General features: G+C 39.8%; 1 protein-coding gene across 3 annotated transcripts in view; it reads right to left on the bottom strand.

Annotated features, from left to right (window-relative positions):
- PRKAG2 (protein kinase AMP-activated non-catalytic subunit gamma 2) overlaps nt 1-23,135 on the bottom strand; it is a 472,166-nt gene that overhangs the window by 277,018 nt on the left and 172,013 nt on the right. For all 3 annotated transcript variants that reach the window (XM_044677448.1, XM_044677446.1, XM_044677447.1), the window contains exon 2: nt 19,946-20,017. In XM_044677448.1, the coding sequence (XP_044533383.1) occupies nt 19,946-20,017 (72 nt within the window). The remainder of the gene's footprint in view (nt 1-19,945; nt 20,018-23,135) is intronic.

Below are 23,135 nucleotides of genomic sequence, written 5' to 3'. Positions count from 1 at the left end.
GGCAGGGATATGGAAAGCAACCAAATCTAGAAAAACTGACATATGGAGACTTGAAAAGCATAGAGGAAAAGTGAATGGGCAGAAGAATGGTAAGGGTCAGGCAAATTGCCCAGGACCACACAGCTAGGAAGTGTCTGAGGCCAGTATTTGAACCCAGGGCCTTCTGTCTCTAGGCCTGGCTCTCAATCCACGGAGCCACCCAGCTGCGGCACCCCACCCCCATGAGGTTTAAATGAGGGGATAGAGGTAGTTTTGGCAATTGACAGTTAAAAGCAAGTTGAGGAATAGAGAACAATTGGAGAGAATACACAGAAATAAGAGCTGGATAAAGACAGAACAGAGGGACAAAGAGATTTCTCAGCTGATGACTCCAGCTTCATAAAAAAGTGTTGAGAGGAAACATGATGTGAAAGCCTGATCAATGACTTCTACTTTGATGACATTTCAACAAATCAGCATGCCATATGTAATTATAATAATGATAATGTATCTATATTGCCCTTTTCAATTTTTCAAACCATTTCCCCCTTTCAAGATGATTATACCCTTTTATCTTTACAATAACCCTGTAAGGTAGGCAGTAATAATAATTATACAGCATGTACTCTAGATTTGGGGCCAACAGATCTTAAAGGGTTCAAAGAAAGGGTAAGTAAGCTCCCCTGGATTAAAATTCTAAAGAGGAAATCAGCCTTTGGAAGGAGGGCATCTTCTGAAGAACTGAAGTCTAAGAGAAACAATTCTGATGAGGGGGAAAAGGAAGAATTGTCTAGAGAAACCAATGTAGAGCCACAGGGAAGTCATTGATCCAATCTAATTCTGAAAAGACATGAACAGAAGATGAAAGCAAGGCCAGATAATGGTGGCTGAGTACAAAAACATGGTGCAGTCCTGTAAGGATACCATAAGCAGTCCTAGCATTCAACGTGAAATGAGTCCAGCAATAGATGAAGAGGATAACAAAGAAAAGATTTGTTGGGTTTGGGAGAAAAATGGAGAATCAAAGAAGGGCTAGAACTATTATTGCTCAGGGTGTATGGGATGACAACGAAGGACTAATGAGAGCTTCACAGAGAGTTAGTCTATGGAGTCAACCCTGGCCTTAGATCTTTAACCAGCTGTGTGAACAGGGGAAAACTACTAAATCTCTCTGAGCCACAGTTTCCTCATCTGTAAAATGGGATTAGTGATACTCTAACCAAATATGTTTTGATCAAATAAGATAATATGTATAAAGATGTTTTTGTAAACCTTAAAGTGCTAGATAAGTGGCAGTTACTTTTTTCTCCCCTTCTACTTTAGAATTGATACTAAGTGTCATTTCTAAGGCAAGAGAGCAGTAAGGGCTGGGCAATTGGGGTTAAGTGACTTGTCCAGGGTCACACAGCTAGGAATTATCTGAGGCCAGATTTGAACCCTGGATCTCTATCCACTAAGCCACCCAGCTGCCCCAATGCTAGTTCTGTTGTTGCTGTTGTAAATCAGTTGCTGCATGGTCAGAGTATCTTAGATTTACTCCTATAATTTCTGACCTCTTCCCACCTCTATCCACATGCAATCCCTCAAATTAGTTCCCTTACCTGGAATAGAAAGTAAGACTGAAAGAATAGAAGGCCACCCTTCACTCCATCTAACATGCACATATTCTTATTCATAACTTGACACTTTTCCCTTTAACTAGGTCTAGGCGTTTCACTGTGGTCATGAGAGGGAAAGCCATCAATTGATAAACATTTATTAATCACCAACTATATTCTAGATACTGTGCTAAGCTCTGGAGATACAAATATGAAAAAAGGAAAATAGTCGCTGCCCTTGTAGAGCTTATGGGGGAAAGATCTTATCTTTATCAGTCATGGACAGCAGAATATATAATTTATCTAAATTTGAGCAAAGTCTCTTATACTTAAAAAAAAATCTCTCGTTCTATTCCTGTGAGTCAGATGGAACGTTAGAGTGGTTAGATGCTGATATAGAATTAAGTGGATGCAGACCTGTGAATGGCTAAACTCAAAGAGGACAGAACCTTGGACAGCACCCTCCCTCAAGGGTCCAGAAGAAAGGACTCTAAGGCATCAGGGATGGAGAAAGAAGAGATGGAGGAGAGGGAGAAGGAGAGTGGAAAGGAGAACTAGAGAAGAGGACTGTGTCTCTTGAGCCAAGTCAGGTGTTGTGGTTCCCCATCTTGTATTCTTTTGACTACATTATACTGTTGTTGTTCAATTGTGATGGATTCTTTGTGACATTTGAGGTTTTCTTGGCAAAGATACTAGTGGTTTGTCATTTCCTTCTCCAGCTCATTTTACAGTTAAGGAAACTGAGGCCAACAGAGTTAAATGACAGGGTCACGCAGGTTATAAGTATCTGAGGTCAGATTTAAATTCAGAAAGATGAGTTTTCCTGATTCCAGTTCCAGCACATGATCCACTGTGCCACCTAGCTGCCTCAAAAGGAAATTAAGCAAGGATTAAAGTTGGGCAACAATCCTAATTAGAAATCTCCTTGCCACTTCCTTCCTGTACACACCCCCACTTTAAAACATGCTCATTGAGGCTGGAAAACAAACCTTATTTATTTTTGTATCTCATCCTATTCTACATCCCCTATTCCTCAGCATCTAGGTCTTAGTGCCTTATGTGACAAATGGAGTAGGAGCTCACTAAATGTCTGCAAAATGAATAAGGATTATATATTGGGGTTAGGACTGTGAGGATATGTGCTATAGGTTAGATGCTTCTGTTCCTATGACTTAATGATCCAAAGAAGGGCAGAAAGACTGAATTGCTGAGAGGAAGAGAAAATCAGATGGCACCGATAAATATAAGAGAAGCCAAAGTCAATCTTGTTGGGCCAAAGAAAAATTTGGCATCTTACCAGTAAGTAAGACAACACACACTCATACACACACCCTCTTTTAGCTGTTCCAGGGGAATTTTTCCATTTCTAATTTTGTTCTTTTCACCAAATTTCTCTTGCCCTACCTCTGCTCCCAACAGAAGGTAAAGTTGGAACTATTCATTCATTCATTCAAATTGTCGAGTACCTTCTCAGGGCAAGAACTCTTGCTAAATTCAGTATGGGATTCCAAAATTAAGGAAATTAGAGTCTAGTTGGGGAGATGGGAAAGCACGTGAATATAATGTATACTATGAAGAGATCAGATACAAATTCACACATAAATATAAAAGAGAGAGAATGGATTCTGGCTAGCATAATGAAAAAGGTTTCATAGAATAGGTGGCATTTAAGATGAACCTTCAAAGCCAGACAGGCCTGTAATATGCCATGATGGGGAAGGGTGGGAAATCCAGGTAGAGGGAACAGAATATTGGCAAAGGTGGGGAAGCAGAAAAACATATGTGGCATGTTTGCCAAATATACATTAAGTAGAAAACCTTGGCTTCTGTAGAGGAGGAGAAGGAGGATATAATCTTGAAATGAATCTTGAATGCCAAACTAATGAGTCTGGACTTTACCTAACAGGCAAGTTCCCAGCATTTCCCACAGAATGGAACTCAAAACAAAGAAGAAACCAGAATTCTAGGTGAAAAACAATTACTAAGTATTAGGAAATAAAATTCAAGGGAGAAAGGTAAAAAGCAGAAATTTTAAAGATTAAGCTACTACCCTGCTGTTCTCCTTTTTTTACTGATAATGGCCCTAGTCTTGGTGAAACTAGGACCCAGTATAACCTTCTCTTACAGAAATCTCCATAGGCTTCATCATATTCCTTCAAGATAGGAAAATTAGGGTAGGTTTTCAAAAAATATCCTTTCACTGTTTGCTAGGAAGGGCAAACGTAATTAATGGCAATGGAAGATTCCAAGGGAACTGCTGATTTCTTCCCTGGCTGTGAGCTGCAGGGAGAAGATGCTTTGATAAACTTAATTGGATGATTTCCTGGTTTCCAATGAACAAAAGAGCTCAGAGGAGCAAAAGAGTTTGCTTGACTACATAGAAGCTAATGGAAGGTTGGCAGTTTGAGTCAGGCTTCTGTTCCATGGCCTTTTAGAACAGTTATTAATGAGACTGTTTCTGTTTCTGTAGGAGTGAGAGGCAGAGGACTGGTGTGGGAACATGATGAAAACTGTTCCCTGTCACGATGGCCAAAAAGTAACATCGCATCTATTGCTATCTGTGTGGGCTTGGTATAGGGGAAGAAGCACTGGACCTGGAGTCAGGAGGACCTGGGGCAGAGCTAAACTATGGGAATACAAAGACAAAAATAAAACCCTCTGCCCTTAGGGAGCATAAATTCTAATGGGCAACACAACATAAAAGTATGTACATATAGGATGAATACAAAATGAATACAAGGGATGGAATGCACTGGAGGTGGGGGGGGGAGTTGGGAAATGCTTTTCAGAGGTAGAAGTGAGGAGAGAGAATATTCTAGACTTGAGAGAGGAACCACTGGCAGAAGTATTTCAGGAAGGCTTTGTGGGAGGAGGTGGTAGCCATATAGTTTTTATTTGTTTTTTATTTTTTAAAGTTTTTATTTTGAATATTTTCCCATAGTTACATATTTCATGTTCTTTCCCTCTCCCCCAACCCCTCTAGCCCCCCTTAGTCCCATGAAGCTTTTAAAGGTATTTAATTCTAGTTGCAGAACCCAGGAGAGCATTCAAATGGGATATGATAGAAAGAGTACTCACTCTGGAGTCAAAAGGACATGGGTTCCTTGGACCTCAGTTTCCTCATCTGTAAAATGAGGGTATTGGACTAGATGGCTTCTAAAATCCCTTCCAACTATAGATTTCTTTCTTTCTATTCTTTCTATCTATTTCTCTTTCAACTTTGATTCAATTAACCTAGAGGGGGAGAGAGAGATAGATAGATAGATAGATAGATAGATAGAGAGAGAGAGAGAGAGAGAGAGTGTGAGTTAGAGTTTCAACTTGAGACCTGAGCTTTGAACATGGTATATAGGCAGAAACAACCTAGTGTTCCTTAGAACAGAAATAGGAGTTGAGAAATATTTTGACTCACCTAAAGATCAAACAAATTAGAACTGAAAAACACAAACTTTGGGTTAAGTTCTAACAATCTACAGATAGAATATTCTGATAGTTTCCTCTTTAAGAAACAGAAGGAGGGGGCAGCTGGGTAGCTCAGTGGATTGAGAGCCAGGCCTAGAGACGGGAGGTCCTAGGTTCAAATCCGGCCTCAGACACTTCCCAGCTGTGTGACCCTGGGCAAGTCACTTGACCCCCATTGCCTACTCTTACCACTCTTCCACCTATAAGTCAATACACAGAAGTTGAGGGTTTAAAATTAAAAAAAAATTAAAAAAAAGAAACAGAAGGAATTGTGGGAGTAGAAATGCAGAAGAAAACACATGATTTATCACTTGTTTATATGGGTATATGATTGAATTGTGACTTGTTGAAGAATACTATATTGATTGGCCCATAAACTAAGTATGTATGGAGTATGTATGACAAATTGTCATTTCATTGGCAGCCCTGATCTCCTTCCTGTCTTATTCCAAACCCTAGCTTGTCACTGGATGAGTTTTCGTGCTTGCCTTAAACCTGGATGTGTCTTCCTGCTCTAGAACATCCCTCATTCTTCTACTTGTGCTGACTCCTTTTGGCATGACGATGCTTACTGATTCTAGATTTTGAGTAGAACCTGTCTTTCTGACCACTATTTATCATTCCTAATCCTGCTTCAGATACCAGACTTCTTACTAGAAGGAAGGGACTCTGCTACCATTAATAGGAAAATTTCAAGGGGTATCAATGGATTGAAGACCTGGCCTGGAATTAGGAAGACCTGAGTTCAAATTTGAACTCAGACACTTCCTAGCTGTGTGACCCTGAATAAGTCAAATAACCTCAATTACCTAGCCATTACTGCTCTTCTACCTTGGAACTAATAGTACCTATTTCACAGGGTTATTGTGGGGACCAAATGAGATATTTGCAAAGTGACTAGCATAGTAACTGGCACATAGAGGTGCTAAATGAATTATTTATAAATTATTTCCTTTGTTTTCTTTCCTTTTCTATGGTGGTTTCCTGGGAAGTTTCATCTCATGGTAAACTGCAATGCATTCTTTGTCAATATACTTTCTTTCTTTTTACATTTTTTCCCCAAGGTTACATTATTCCTATCTCTTCCTCCTCTCTTCCCTTCTCCACTTCTGGTGTTGGCAATTTCACTGGGTTATACATATATTATCACTCAAAACCCATTTCCAAATTATTCATTTTTTTAATAATCTTTTAAAACTAAAATCCTCAATCATATACCCATATAAACAAGTGATAAATCATATATTTTCTTCTGTATTTCTACTCCCACAGTTCTTTCTCTAGATGTGGATAGTTTTCTTTCTCACAAGTCCCTCAGCGTTGTCCTGGATCATTGCATTGTTATTAGCACCAAAGTCAATTACATTTATTTGATCACCTCACCACATTTCAGTTACTGGGTATAATGGTTCTCCTGGTTCTGCTTATTTCACTCTGCATCAATTCATGTAATGTTTCCCAGTTTTTATTGAAATCAAGCAGTTCATCATTTCTTATAGTACAATAAATAGTATTCCATCACCATCATATTCAACAATTTGTTCAGCCATTCCCCAATAGAGGGACATCCCTCATTTTCCAATTTTTTGCCACCACAAAAAGAGCAGCTATAAATATTTTTGTAGAAACAGATGCTTTCCTATTTTTTTTAAATCTTGGGATACAAACTCAGCAGTGGTATTGCTGGATCAAAGGGCAGGCATTGTTTAAAGCCCTTTGGGCCCTTTGGGCATAATTCCAAATTGCCTTTCAGAATGGTTGGATCAATTCACCATTCTACCAGCAATGCTCAATACAATTTCTTAAGGAATACGATCTAGCATTCTACTGGAGAAATTATCCTGGAGTTGAAATCCAGGAGTTATTTAAATTAAATTAAATAAAAAATTAAAAGAAGCACTTTGAATTTTGAAGATTTGAAATCATTTGGTTCTGTCTATTTAATAAAACACTCTGATTCAAGAGGAGTCTCACGACCCAGTGGCCAGCAAGGTGGAGGATGAGACAAAAGCCTCTCTTTCAGTTCCTCATACTCTCTGCCATCAGACATCTTTCTAAAGCATTGCTACTCTAATATCACTATCTCCACTAAATGTTTCCAAAGATTCCCCACTGCTGATAGAATAAAGTACAAATAAACTCTTCTGCCTAGCATTCGAAGTGTTCCAAAATCTCAACTCAACTACATTTCCAACCTTCTCTCTGTTGTGTGATAATGAGAACGCTTGGCTCTGGCCAGGTTAATTATCTCCACACACACGCTAAGGTCATGTCTATGGCCATGCCTTTGCTTCTGTTGTCATTCATGCCTAGGATGCCTTTCAGGACGGAGAGAGGTTTTATTGATAGAAAAATTGTAGGCATTTCAGGTAGAGCGTACGGCCTAAGCAAAAGCAGACAGGAGAGATGCTGAGTAGTTTTGTTCAGGATGAAACAAGAGTCAGCCTGGATATGTGGTTACTGGTATGAGAATTCCTCAGCTCTCACGTCTAAACCAGGACTGCTAGATGGCACAGTGGAAAGCACTGAGCCTGGAATCAGGAAGATTCACCTTCCTGAGTTCAAATCTAGCTTCAGACTTATTAGCTCTGTGATCCTGGGAAAGTCACTTAGCCCTGCTTACCTCAGTTTCCTCATCTATAAAATGAGCTGGAGAAGGAAATAAAAAAACTACTCCTGTATCTTTGCCAAGAAAACCCCAAATGGGGTCACAGAGTCAGACACAACTGAAACAACTGAACAACAACACAATCTTCTAAACTAGAGTTGGAAGTGCTCGAGTCTTCAACTCTCCCTTTATGTGTTCAAGTTCCTCATGAGATTCAATGACAGTAGGAATTATTTGACTTTTATTTTTTAGGGATTATGAGACTTTTGTTGCACCCCTCACCTTGCCTCACTGGATCACAAGAACCCTACTGAATCACTGAGCATTATAATAAATAGGCAAAAGTGAGTAACTTGTGAATCTTCAAAATTCAGAGTGCTTTTTTTTTTTGGATTCTACAGTTCAACACCAGGATAATTCTTCTAGTAGAATGCTAGGTCAGATAGTATAGCGTCATTCCTTGAGAAATTACATTGACAAAAAGAGCTGTGTGCATGGTATACCCTGAGATGAAACTGCCCAGGATAACATCAGAGAAAAGGAAAGAGAGGAAATAATAGACATTTATTTATTAGTATCTGCTTGTGCCAGGTACTCTGCTGCATAGAGAGATGGAAGAAAAAGAAATCTTTTTGATGGGAAATGGTCCAATGGTGGGCTATTTCCCCTTAGATTTCCAGACAATGTCAAAGGATGCTGAACTTGGAATCAAACCCTTTACATATTAGATGAAAATTCCATCATCTGGCTCATAGTAGATGGCTGCCCACAGAAACTGTGTGCCTCACTATAACTCTGACTGAACTATAAGGACATGACTGAATGATAATTCAAATCAATCCAATAAGTAATTTATTATTATACATCAGATCTTGTGCTAAGTGCAGAGGATACAAAGATAAAAAAGATATGCCTTCAAAGAGCAGGCAAATGGGTAGACAAATGGCCATGATACACATTAAATAGTAATTATTTACTATGACATTAGAGAGCATTATTTAAATAGCTAGGATATGGGTGAAACAGCTTCAGATTTGGAGTTTAATATATCAAGAATCCTACTTCTTCCACTTGCTAGTTGTGAGCATTCATCAATCACTCTGAGCCTTAGTCTTCTCATCTATGTAATGGGTATAATAAATATTTCCACTATAAGCTTCACAGTACTGTTGTGAGTATCAAATGAGGTAATAAATGGAAAGTCTTTTGTAAACCCTAAAGTGTACATAGGATCACTGCAGCATGGATTTATTAGGAGGAGATAACTCAGAGTTCAGTCAACTAACTAGCCCTTAGCAAAGGCTTACTGTGTGCCACAGACTGTGCTACCTGCTGGGGATACCAATACAAAGAATGAAATAATTCCTATTCTCTTTGAATCCAACCCCCTCATTTTATAAATGAGGCTCAGCAAAGGTAGAGGACTTGTAGGTAATTTAAAGGGCAGAGCCAGAATTCAAATTTAGGGTTGAATGACTGACTCCAAAGTCCTTTCCATATTGCTTCCTCCTGATATGGAAATATTATTATTAAGAAATCTGAAGGAGCAAGAAGACTTATTATTCCCTAATAATGGGGCTTCATAGAGAAGGTGATAGCCGAGTTATGCCTTGAATGAAAACAATTCCAAATGGTAACAATAGAATGGAATGGGAAAATATATACCTACTATATGCTAGGTGCTGTGCTAAGCACTGGGGGCACAAATAGAAAATCGAGACAATAGTTCAATTGGACTATAGTACAGTGTGAGAGAAAGAGGAATGTGAGATAAGGCTTGAAACACAGGCTTGAGTCAGGTTATGGAAAGCTGTGAAAACCAAGACTAAAGAGTTTATATGTTTCTCAATAGGCAATAGGGAGCGACATGATTAGGCCTGCCCATTAGAAATAATATTTGGCAGTGGCATAAAGGTTGTACTGGTGAAGGGAGATATTAGAGATAGGGAAGCAGCTAGGAAGCTATTAAAATACTCTTGACGAGAAGTAATAAGGCCCTAAAGGAGGATGGTGCCTGGATGGGCAGATGGGAGAAATACTGCAGAAAAACAATCTATAAGCCTTGGCATCTGACTGGAAGTGGGAAGTAAGAGACAAAGAAGAGACAAAAACATACGATGCTGGTGTCATCAATACAAATAGGGAAGTCAGGAGGAGGCACAGTTTTGAAAGGGAAAGAGTAAATTAAATTGGGGAAAGGCATATTGAGTTTGAGATGATGGTGGTATATGACATGCAAATGGACTGAGGACAGAAAAGAAACCAGTGGCCAACGAGACCAATATGGAGGAGGGAGGGTGGGGTCAAAGAGGTATTAAGGAGGGAAGACTGGTGTACAAGAAGTCAAGGGAGCAGAAAATGTCAGCATGGGGATGGTTACCAATGTCTAATGCTGTGAAGAGACGAGGAATGAGGCCATTTGCTGTTATTATTCACACATGTCATACTCCATCTCCCATTTCCCATGTGTCTTTACACTGGCCATTTCCCATGCCCTCTCCTTCCTCATCCCAAGATTTTAGAATTCCTGGTTTCCTTCAAGACTCGGCTCAAGTACCATCTTTTGAGTAGACTTTTTACAGTCCCTGCTGCTGTTGATGCTCTCAGCTGACCTCATATTTACTTCATATGTATCTTCTACATTTCTAAATATTTACCTTGACCTCCCTCTCCCCTCATTAGAATGTAAGCTTTTTGAAGGCTGGTACTGTTTCGCTTTTGCCTTTATATAACCAACACTGAGTATAGAGCCTGGGATAAAGCAGGAATTTATTCATGCTTGTTGATGGACCTGTTGAGTAATTGGGAAGGCACTAGTAACCTTGGAGCAAGGGAATTCAGCAGAGTGATAGAAGCAGAAGCCAGATTGCTTGAGAAGTGAATGATTGGGGAGGAAATGGAAATAGGGAGCTCACTTCTCTTTCTAGAAGTTTTAAAATGAGTGTAGTGAGGAAAGATGGGATGATAATTTGAGGAAATTTCAGAGTCAGAGGAAAGTAGTTTTGTGGTTTGGTTTTTTGGGATAAGGTAGACCTAAGCACTCTTATTAAGGGCAAAGGATGGGGCAGCTAGATGGCTCAGTGGATTGAGAGCCAGGCCCAGAGATCGAAGGGCCTGGGTTCAAATCTGGTCTCAGAAATTTCCAAGCTGTGTAACTCTGGGCAAGTTATTTAACCCCCACTGCTTAGCTCTTACTACTCTTCTACCTTGGAACCAGTATACAGTATTCATTCTAAAAGAGAAGGTAAGGATTTTTTTTACAAAGGGTGAAAGAGCCCTAGAGATGGAGAGATTTAAGGACAAATGAAAGAAAAAGGATAATCGATGGAACAAAAGTTTTGAAAATTAAGTTTGGGGTTGAGAAGGGATGGGATCAAGAGCATAGATGAGGGAGTTATACATGGAAGAAATAAAGGCCAACTCATTCACTGGATCTGAAGGAAAGGAAAAGGTAGGAAAAAGATGCTGTGAAGTTTTGAGATGGGGTAGGATTTGGGAGAGGTAGAATTGGATTACTTCAAACTTCTCAGTAGGGTCATTTGTTGACAGAGTTGAGAGGGTAGAAATAAGGCCTTAGGGGAGAATAAAAGAGAAGAGATATATAATAGCCTCTGTGAGCAATTGGTAAGAAGTAAAGAAGAAAAGAAAAAAGGGATGACTATATAGCAGTGAAGAATGCTGGAAAGAATATAATCGTGGTAGATATGGTCAGCATAATTTTATGATTTTTCCTAGTAGCACTCAAGGATTTAGAAAGAAGGTAGACTACTAGGACAAGGAAAACAGAAACAAGTAAGCCTGGACAAAATGGAGGGGCCAATGGAGTTAGCTTAATTCAGAAAGTGAAAGGAAGTCAGATCAACCTAAGGATTATTTCCCAAGGTGATTGGGAAAAAGGAAAAGAACCTTTATGTCCTAAAATATTGATAGCAGCTCTCTTTGTGGTGGCAAAGAACTGGGACCCGAAAAGATGTCTATCAATTGGGGAATGGCTACACAAGTTGTGGCATATGATTGTGATGGAACACTCAACATAAGAAATGACAAGTGGGTTTATTTTGGAAAAAAAACATGGAAAGACCTACCTATATGAAATTATGAAGACTGAAATGAGAAGAACCAAGAGAATGTTATATACGGAAACAGATATACTATTTGAAGAATGACTTGTGTTTGTCCACCTCTAGAGAAAGAACTGATAAATAGAAATAAGCAAAACACTGTACACGCATGGTGTGTGTGTTTTGTCAAATGATGCCTTCTCTAATGGGGGTGAGGAGAGGGAAGGATGGAGCTACCTGTGTATTTTATTGTAAAAAAGACAACAAATAAATAAATTTAAATTAAAAAAAAGAAAAAGAAAAAAGCTGGGAATAAGATATTCTGTCTCCTAGTGGTGGAGCTGGGGTTAGAAACTATATTTTATAGCTTCCAGGTAGATGTTCTTATTTAAAAACTATATTGTGGGGGCAGCTGGGTGGCTCGGTGGATTGAGAGGCAGACTCAATGACAGGAGGTCCTGGGTTCAAATCTGGCCTCAGACACTTCCCAGCTGTGTGACCCTGGGCAAGTCACTTGACCCCCATTGCCTACCCTTATCACTCTTCTGCCTTAGAACTAACACATGGTATTGATTCTAAGACAGAAGGTAAGGGCGGGACATAGTTTGCCCATCACTGGTATACCATTATTATTTCTTTTTCACAATTGAGGAAACTGAGGTGGACAGAAGTTAAATGACATATCCAGGGTCACATAACTAGTAAGTGTCGGAAGTGGAATTTGAATTCAGATCTTCCTGGTTCCAGATCCAGTTATTGATCCACAGAGCTATCTCACTGGACATTCTACAACACTATATTTCAAACTTGAAGGTGGGATCCCAATAATAGTGGGGTGCTCCTCTATGTAGGGAGGAGGGAAGGGAACTATGTGACTGATATAAAAAAATTAAGGGCAATAATTATATTAAAAAAGAAAAGAAATGGTTTCAATAATAACCAAGGTCATTTTTTCCAGTTTTTAATGTATCTGATTCTGTGCCAGGAGTTCCAGTTTCATGCCAGTTATTTCTAATCTATTTTATGTATAGGGGTTTTGAAACAATTTTATTGTTATATAATGCATTTTAAATAAAAGGTAAGAAGGAAAAAAAACAGTTAATCAGGTGGGAACACATAGGTCAAAAATGGAATCAGGAGCAAAGCTTATCCCCAGAAACCAAGGAATATAAGGAACAAGAAAAGTCAAGGGCTGAAAGAGGAACCACACAGGAGGTGCTAGGAAGTAGGTGGCCTTGAAATTCAGAGAATTGATTTTCTCCACAATAAGAGTCTTTTCTCTTTAGTTCAAGAGCTGGGGTCAGACACAGAAGAATCATGTGAAGCTGGTATGTTGGTTAAGTTGACAATCAGGAGGGGTGCCAGATAGTCAAAGAGATTGGCAGATCCTTATAAAAGTGCAGAGGACCATACAGAGAACAGTAAAGTATAGGAAAGGTCACATGTAAGAAAAACAAGCACGTATGAAAAAAGAGGAGACATTCGCTTAGGAAAAGAGGGAAAAGGGTAAAATGCTGGAGGAGGAAGAAAAAAAGAATCTGAGAGATGGAAGGCCCTTATTACTAACTAGAAAACAGGTACAAGATGGAGAAAAAATGGCAAAAATGAGAGGAAGGTAGTGAAAGTCTGAACCACAATGGAAATTATGAAATTGCAGATGTAAGTACAGATGAATTAAAATTTTTTAAAAATAAAACTCTTACCTTCTGTCTTGGAACCAATACTATGCATTGGTTCCAAGGCAGATGAGTGCTAAGGGCTAGGCAATGGGGGTCAAGTGACTTGCCCAGGGTCACACAGCTGGGAAGTGTCTGAGGCCAGATTTGAACCTAGGACCTCCTGTCTCTAAGCCTGGCTCTTAATCCACTGAGCTACCCAGCTGCCCCCAAGATGAATTAAATTAAAACATAGCTATCTGAATTCTTACATCCAGGTCACGGCACATCCTGGTAAAGAGGGTTATTTAGTAGATTTACTCTGGGTTCTATGTCTAAACTAATTAACACATGCTTACCCCTATGATGCATGATACACTATGTTAAAGTCCAACTCTGAGAGGCTAAATGACCTCTGAGGTCTCTCCTAGCTCTGAGATTGTAAACTCCTTGAGGGTAGGGATTTTTTTTCTCTCTTTTTTTTTTGCATCCCCAGAGCTTAGCACCAGAGCATGACACATAGTAGACACTAAATAAATGTTGACTAATTGACTATTTATAAACCCATGAAAATTTAAATAACAGAATGAGCAATCTGAGTAGTAAATACTCTAAGAATTCAAAGGAAGGTACTACTGTTGGGCTGGGAAGCCAGGATTGGAAAAGCTTTGTGGCAAAAACTTGAGTGGAGCCTGGAGAAGGAATATTTAAATAGAAAAATGGCAAGTAAATCCTTCAGGGGGTGAAGGATCAGTGTGAACCAAAGATTAGTCTGCATTTCAGGATTGTTCATCCTAAACTGCAAAGTGGAGGTGGAACATGGAGGAAAAGAGATTTGTTCACATACACACAGACACCCACACACCTAGAGCAGCAGCATCCTTTACCTTTACTCTCCCACAGCACGGATGCCCACAATTTTCACTGTCACTTACTTGCCCTAGTTTGCATGTGTTGGAAATCATCTAAGTCTTTCATGTTGGTCCATCTAATCTTCCCAAAGAGATTGTAAGCTCCTTAAGGGTTCGTCCTGGTTTCTATCAGATACTGACAGGCATTTAGAGTTTGCCAGGACACATCTCTTTAAGGATGAGAAGGAACAAGGAGAGCTAACCCAGATGGAAGGACCTGTTCTGTCTCACCTGGCCTTTCCCAGGAGGAGAGGCCACCTTCCATGGCAAGAGTCTAGCTTGGGAGTTTGAAGGCATGAGTGGAAACCTGTTTAAAAGTACCAAAGGGACAGAAGCAAAGACGTATAATGCAGTGTCATAAGTCTAAACAATCAGAGAGGCCTCCTTGGCTCCCATGTCCTCGGTATTGTCATATTTGACACTGGTACCCTCTAGCTGTCTAGAGACAGACAATGGGAAAGAGATGGCAGCCTGCTCTTCCTCTACCAAGCTCCCACCAGGGCAGGCGGGCACCCAGCAATCACATACAGAGAGGTAGAAGAGGTAGCATGAATAGGGTGAGTCTCCTTTGTTTTGGTCCCTAGCAAGAAATGTGGACTAGATTGAGGGAGTTGCTTTCTATGCAGTGAGTTGGATTCTTGAATTAATAAATGATTTCTTCCTGGTTGCAGTAGGAGGTTGCATCACCTTGAAACTGAGTCCAAGGTAGGTTGGGGGACCTGACTGGAAACCTGCCTTTACTGGAAATAGGAGGCTTCATCCAGGTCATCTGGAGTATTTACTCCCAGCCTTGTTTGTTTTCTTTGTATCTGGTTGGCCATAGGACAATATTCTGAACTGTCTCTTTAGCTTGGATTTCTTTTCTGTTGATGGAAAAGCAGCCTGGCAGCCAAGGCGTACCTTCTTCCCAGAAGCTTCTCTGTAAACTCAGGTAGAAAAATGTCCTTCCTGTGAGTGGAGAAGTGATCAAAAGTGTGTGTGTGTGCGTGTGCGTGTGCGTGTGCGTGTGTGTGTGTGTGTGTGTGTGTACCTCTCTGTTTTTTTCTCCCCTCACCTGTGCTAGGAGTTGGCAAATTCACATGGACTCGTGTCCCGGCAGACTGTTGGGTTCAGGACAAATATGGAATAATCATGAGTCTTACAGGTTTAAGTTGACTCAAAGTGAAGCATTTTTTATACAATAGGAATAACTGTTGATCGATTTGTCATTTAGCAAGTGATTTCTTTTATAATTTGCTAGTTCCCATGGAATCTCATGCTTTCTCAAGTAAATATATGGGCTTCTGGGTGGCGCTGTAGTTAGAGCACAGGGCCGGGAATCAGGAAGACTCATCTTCTTGAGTTCAAATCTATCCTCAGACACTTACTAGCAGGATGACCCTGGGCTTGTCACTTAACCATGTTTGCCTCAGTTTCCTCATCTGTAAAATGAGCTGGAGAAGGAAATGGCAACCAACTCAGGTGTCTTTGCCAAGAAAACCCCAGATGGGATCACAAGAGTCAGACACAGCTGAACAACAACATATAAACATATATGTGCATCATATATGTATATTTGTGGGTGTATGTATTCACACACATACAAACTCATATATTCAGGATCATGAAGAGTGAGACATAACCAAAAAGAACTAAACAACGAGAAAAATGTGTCTGTGTGTATATATACATATAAATACATTTATGCACGTGTGTGTGGCTTTGTGGAGGTTAGCTTTGCTGCTACCTTATGCCCAAGGCTTAAAGATGCCAGGAGTCTGGGCTATGGCAGGCTTAGTAGCAGTTTGTTTAAGGTGGATCCTGGTTAACTTCTTCTAGCAAGGCTCCCGTACACACCAACATCCAGAAAAGCAACAGGATGCCTGAGGGAGTCTGGAAGCACCTGAGAAAGACCGAGGCTGTGTCAGGAATTAAAGTATCAAAATCTTCAAGGGGAAGAAAGCTATACAAAGTGCAGGATCAAAGGCTGGGATTACCAAACTCAGTAGCCAGGGGCAACTCATTTCTCCCCACATGAGGTGGTGTGAGCTACCCCGTTCAAGATGGGCAGCTGTTATCACAAGTGGTTTATGGCTTGGTCACTTCTAATGGCCTCTGTCCACTGTCCTGTGAGCCCATTAAGTTGGACCCCAGCTCTCTACTAGAATCTTCCCTACAATTCTGGCTCTCTCTCTGAACCTTTTTTTGGCTTTCTTGTCTCAGAAGACACCCCCCCCTTGCTCCTCATATCTACTAATTCATTATTTGTATTATAATTTGCTGTCAATTCCAGTATTTTTTCCACTGCAAGTTGAACTAAATCCAACTTGTTAAGCATTTATTATACACTTGCTGTGTGCAAGGCACTGTGCTAGTCCCTGGAGATTCCAAATGAAAAATAGGCCCTTCATTTGAGGGGCATACAGTCTACTGAATAGACTAGAGAGTATACAAAGAAAGGGGTAGTTAAGTGGCTCAGTAGATAGCATGCCAGGCCTGGAGTTAGATGTTTATATGCCTTTAGACACTTTCTAGATGGGTGACCCTGGACAAGTCACTTAACCCCCATTGTCTAGTCCTTACTACTCACCTTTCTGCCTTGGAACTGATACTTAGTATTATTTCTATGACAGGAGGTAAGGTAAGAAAGAGAAAAACGGGGCGGGAAAAGGAAGAGAGGAAAGAAGGAAGGAAGGAAGGAAGGAAGGAAGGAAAGTAGGAAGGAAGGAAGGAAGGAAGGAAGGAAAGTAGGAAGGAAGGAAGGAAGGAAGGAAGGAAGGAAGGAAGGAAGGAAAGAAGGAAGGAAGGAAGGAAGGAAGGAAGGAAGAGAAGGAGGGAAGGAAGGAGGGAGAGGGAGGAAGAATGGATACATGGATGGATATAGAAGATCATTTCCCAAACTAAATCTGGTCAGAAAATACTTTAAGACTTCAATTATGCTGCTGATAACTAATCACAATTCCAGAGGGCTCATGATAAAGCATAGAACAGATAAGTCATCTAAAAAAGGAATCTGTGGTGTTTGACTATACATATTTTTTATGAGGTTGTTTTTTTTTAAACAAGGGATAAGGGTTGAAAGAATAAGTAGATACTTGTTAGTTAAAAAATTAATAAAATGAATTTTCAAAACTACAAATTAAATTAAAATATTGCTGGAACCTATCAGTCTGGAAAGATCTGGGAATATGGAACATATCAAGGTCAAGAGGGTCTTGGAGAAATTTTGAAACAAAACAGAGGAACTCAAGAGTATCTCCATACTCAAAAATCAATTTAGGCAATAAGTATTTTTGACAAAAAAATGTTTTTCATCCCTTTTGGTCTTTGATCCTGGACTTTAATTGTGTCAGGTGACTTAGGGTATAGACAGGGAAAAGGGGCAAATGAGGAACATTTTTTATCTAGGACAAATTCCTTCCCCAAACCTCTAGTCTCCTTTTACTCCAAGAGAATTTATCATCTCTACTAAGGATCTCAAATCCCATCCACACTCTCCACCGCAATCCCCATCTTTATTATGCAAGCTTTGGACCCTTGTACATGGAATAAGGGGCATGAATAACAAATTTTTGTGGAAAGAAACACACATTTAAATGATGCTACAAACAAGTTAGTTCAATACAATTAAAATCAACACATACACTGCCCTTGAATCCTTTTTGTTCATAGCTCTCTTTCCAGCTAGATCATAGGTTCCTGGAAGGCCAGGATAGTGCCAAGCATCTTGTTGGACATGAAGTAGTTACTCAGAAAATGTTCCCTGATGGTAATGAACATTTTATGATCCTAGTCTCTGAGCCCGATTTTCCTTTGACTCTGTTTGAAATATTTTCCTTTAAGCATCTCTAAATCCTCCTCCACTTTTCCCCACTTCTTTACAGGTTCAGGAAGTTCCTGAGGCAAAAACACTGGGCCCCATTTTGAGGTTCTAGTCTAGCTGGGAAGGAAGAGCTACTAATAGGGCAGGTTAAAGAGAAGCCAATTACTCTTGGCAGGGAGAGAAGATAAAGGGAGAGAAGAAAAGAGCTCCATAGGTCTGTAGTAATTAGTTGATTCAATTATATTTAATTAAAATGCTCAAAGCACAGACTAACTTCCTCTGAACAATATTTACCATTACTCATATTGTTACTCTTGGAGATTTCAGTTCCTGCAGGCATTCTGAGTAAAAGAATCAAATTTCAAGGCGACCTGTCTGATTATTTTGGTATTTTTAGTTTCGGGCTCAGGCCACACTCTTCAATTAACTGCAGACAGATGTCTATGGGTCAATGGAGTGACAGAATTTGGAGTGACTGCTCCATCTCTAGCTTCCTGTCACATATTCACTTTTCCAGTGGAGGAGAAATACTGGGCTCCTTTTCCTTCCTTGTCCCTCAGTGTGGAAAACAGCTGCTTCCCCCCCCCCCCCAAACCTCCACCAAGTCCTTCTCTGACTCAAATTTATGCCTTCAAATTCACACCCCAGATGGCATCTCTGAGTCACTGATGAGTTACATGACTTCAAGTAACTGGGTAGCAGAATGAGAGAGGAGAGGAAGAAGGAGAAGGAGAAAAGGAGAAGGAAAGGGAAAATGAATGGGAGATGGAGAGGGAGAGAGAGGGACAAATGGTGTGAGAAAAAGAAGATGAAGAAGCAAGAAGCGGGAAAGACGAGAACCTCAAAGTTGGGTCCATTGATTTCACTCCAAGGAATTTCTTGGGCCTATAAATAAGTTGGAAAAATTGAGGAGTCTGAGAAACTTAAAAGGAAGGATTTTAGGGTGTTTTTTGTAGTAGTGATAGGTTTTTTTTCATTTTAATATGATTTAGAAAACAGTACACAAAATCTGAGCTTTCCCAACATTACAGACAACAGTGGAATGCACCAATTAATTTTATTTTGTGATGGCTAAGCACCAAACTTGAGCCATTACCTACAACATCAATATCCTTCAAAATGAAATGTCATAATAGCGAGACAGAAAAAACAGGGGATAACAGATGATAAACCGTCAGAAGGCTGCAATAATTTGTCTTCATTTCATTTTCATTAAATACTTAATACAGAATTTCTTACTTAGGAGCATTGAACAAAACCTCTCTTGAAACCAAGAAGTCAGGGGGTTGGGGGGAGGAAGTGAGACGTGGAAAAGAAGAGAAATGAAAAAAGGGGCAGAGACAGAAAGAGGGACAAAGCAGGAAGGAGGAGAAGAAAGGAGAGAAGGGGAGAAAAAGACAGAGCAAGGGAATGTGAGGAAAGAGAGAGAGAGTCATAACAAAGGATGGGAAAAAAGTTATTAAATCTGAGCTACTTGCAGGGTCAGGATCCACTTTTAATTATCTGTGATAATGAGACCAGGGCTATCTTAATTAAATCTCCCCTGCAGATAATATCCATATCTCCTATTCACTACAGCCTTTGACCTTTCTCTTATGCCCAGGAAGACTAATGATAGGGAGGGTATAAGCAAAGTATTGATTTCAGCGTTCATCTCTTTTGACTTTGACCACTCTCTGCTCCTGACAAAGAGCCCCAAAGACACAAATATAGGTGGTAAGAGGGAGGGAGAAGAACACCAGTCTCAGGCTGGACGGAGGTAAATAAGCAGCCTCCCTAACAGGGCAGCAGCGAGAGCAGAGGGGTGGCATTGATGCTTCTCCCTCACTCCAACTGGGAAACACACAAGATGTGAATGAGTGGTCCTACCTTACGGGATACATGCTTTTCCGAGCTCTCCAGGTCTCCATCCAGGAATGGCATGGCAAAGGAACTAAGATCCTAGAACAACAACCAAAAAAGAAAACTTCTGTTATTAATGGCAGCACGGCAGCCTTATCTGACTTCTTTTCCAGAGGATATTAAATGGTTTTAGGAACATTCACTGAGTTCTGCATGACCTACCACCCTTCAGGCTCCAGAACTTCCCCTTCACCCAACAAATATAGATCACATTCAGCAAGTCACAGATTATTTACTCAACAACAGAACAAGTAAAATGAGGGAGGTTTTGGGTTATCTTGAAGGACACCACTACAGGGTCTGGGGTGTGGGAGAAAGGGATGATTTAATTGCTTAGAACTTCAGTATTTAGAAGTATATGGGTTAAAAAAAAACCTATCTTCTGTCTTGGAATCAATACTAAATACATTATATAATCAATGAATAATTATATAATATATATGATTATATGTATTAAGTATAATATACAATCAATAATATAATTTACATAATCATCACTAAATATATTATATAATCCATTAATAATTATGTGTTATGCATATATAATTATCATTGATAAAATCAATATTAAGTATCGATTCCAAGACAGAAGAGTGGTAAGGTAATTGGTGGTAAGTGACTTGCCCAGGGTCACACAGTGTCTGAGGCCACATTTGAACTTAAAACTTCCTGTCTCCAGACCTGGTACCCTCTTTACTGAGACAACTCAGCTGTCCCCAACTATATGGTTTCTTAAAAATCATTGACTCCAACTCTCCTTATTTTTATGCACAAATAAACATTTCTAAAGAAGCTAAGTGACATAAGTGAGATCAGATAAGTAGAGACTTAGTGAATATTGAAGCCAAGTTCTTTTGACTTCAAATCCAGTATCCTTTGATGACTGAAGTGGTAAAATAGGAATGAGAAGATTTAGGAAAGAATCACCCTCCCCTACAAGTACTCAGATCACCTGGCATAACCTCACCCTTCCCCAAGCACCAAGATGAACAGAGGGGGAGGAGGAACAAAGAAGCCAAAGTGCAAAGAAGAAGAAAAGAAGAGAGCAATATGAGAAAGCAAAAGGAAAGCAAAAGAGTGAGGAAAAAGAAGAAAGACCAAGAAGAGAGAGTAAATGGAAGAGTCCAAGGAGGCGGACAGAAATGGATGGATAGAAATCCTCTGCCAAGATGCTTTGGGGCTGATGAAAGAGGAAAGATGTGTTTAGAGCTTTAAAAAAAGCTTTGGGATAGGAAGATATCCCACATACTCTTTCACCTCTCAGATGATGTTCTGAATTGGAAACCTGTGATATGGGGAAAAGACAAGGTGGAAAAGCTGAGTAACAGGGTATAGAGTAAGATACCAGGGCTGTTATCTATGTGGCATGAAGCAAAATGGAATACGGATAGGTGAAGGCGGTGATGTCACTGGCATAACAAACTCCCTTGATAAGGAAATTTTCTCTCCCAAAATAGGTTAACATCATCTATGAAATTTATAGTCTTAGCAGGAGTTCTTAAAACCTGAGATTTCTGAACCTGTTTTTAAAAATAAAATAATAAATAAAATCTATATATAACTGTAAAATGTATTATATAAATAATATAATACAGTAAATGTAATGAATAAAATAATATAAAATACATAAAATATAAAATAATAGGATAAAATTAAACAAATTTTAACTGTATTTCAAAAATTGGTTTCTGTTATAATCCTTTGTGTTTTGTTTTGTGCACTTGAAAACATTATTCTGAGAGGAGATCCATAGGCTTCATCAGATTGCCAAAGTGTTCTATGACACACACATACATATACATAAAAAGTTAAGGAATCCACATCTTAGAGTTGCCTAGGGCTCTGAGAAGTTAGGTAACTTGCCCAGGATTATATAGTTTATAACTGTCAGAGGGAAGATTTCTTGAATTCTGGTCTGGCAGTGAGGTGGCCTAATAGATAGAGTGCTGGGTCTAAAGTCAGGAAGACTCATCTTTCTGAGTTCAAATCTGGCCTCAGACACTTACTAGCTGTGTGACCCTGTGCAAGTCACTTAATCCTGTGTGCCTCAGTTTCTTTATCTATAAAATAAGCTGGAGAAGGAAATGGCAAACCACTCCAGTATCTTTGCCAAGAACATCCTGAAGAGGGTCCCAAAGAGTCAGATTTGACTGCAATGAAGAACAAGAACTTGGTTCCAAGGTTGGCCCTCTCTTGACTATTCCAAGTTGCTTCTCTAGAAAAGCAAACGTGGTTAATTGTCAGATATCTCCATGTAGATGACTAAAACAGGATAATTCAGGTCAGAAGTAGAGTATTGGATTAAGTTTACAGTCTGGGGTCAAGAAACCCAAGCTGCTTTTCTTTGTATTTATATATTTATACACTTTACCCTTCTCAAGGAACTTTTCTGTAAACGTATCCTCATGACAGCCTTTGAAATGGGGCAGAACTTATCCCCATTTTATAAATAAAGGAACTGACTTCTCCTAGTTAAATGGCAAGTGTAGGTTGGACTAAAACACGTCTGGGGTCTTTTCCTACTCTAAGATTTTCTGATTCTCTGTGTGTCATGAAAACCTAAGAAAGGGACAGGGTGTAAAATCTGATCATTTTCGAAACCTTAGAGAATATAAGTTCCCCTGAGGGCAGGGTTGTCCCATTTATGCCTCTCTATCCCCAGCACCTCACCACCTAGGCTCTTAAGACATCCTGGTTGAGGAGTTCATTTTACAGGTTTACACTGTAGAAGAGATTTTGGTTCAGATGCGAATCCTGAGACTTCTGGAGACACTGTGATTCTCTGTCTTGCCTTGGGTCCCATATCCAGGCAGTGACAAAGCTATGGATTTTATTCGTGGCTCAGGGCGCTCTGTACCCTATTCCACAGCTGCTGGCGTAGTGGACAGATGCTGGAAAGTGTGGTTACAATGGAGTCTATGTAGGTATTATTGGCTGGAATGTGTCCATTAAAAGTGTCAACCCTGATCAAATTTCCAGATCACTGGTCCATGATCCCTTCATTTGGTCCTATGTGGACACAAACTGCAAGGTTCTTGCTTAGTCAAGCATCCCTCCAGGAAGTCCCTGGTTGGTTTAGGGGTTGGAGGCTCCTGCTTTTACCTTCAGGCACATTCCATTGTTCTAATCTTGCCACCCATCTTTCAGGGTTCACCCC

The sequence above is a fragment of the Gracilinanus agilis genome, chromosome 5, assembly GCF_016433145.1.
Source record: "Gracilinanus agilis isolate LMUSP501 chromosome 5, AgileGrace, whole genome shotgun sequence".
Classification (NCBI taxonomy): domain Eukaryota; kingdom Metazoa; phylum Chordata; class Mammalia; order Didelphimorphia; family Didelphidae; genus Gracilinanus; species Gracilinanus agilis.
This window is presented reverse-complemented; position numbering and strand designations above follow the sequence as displayed.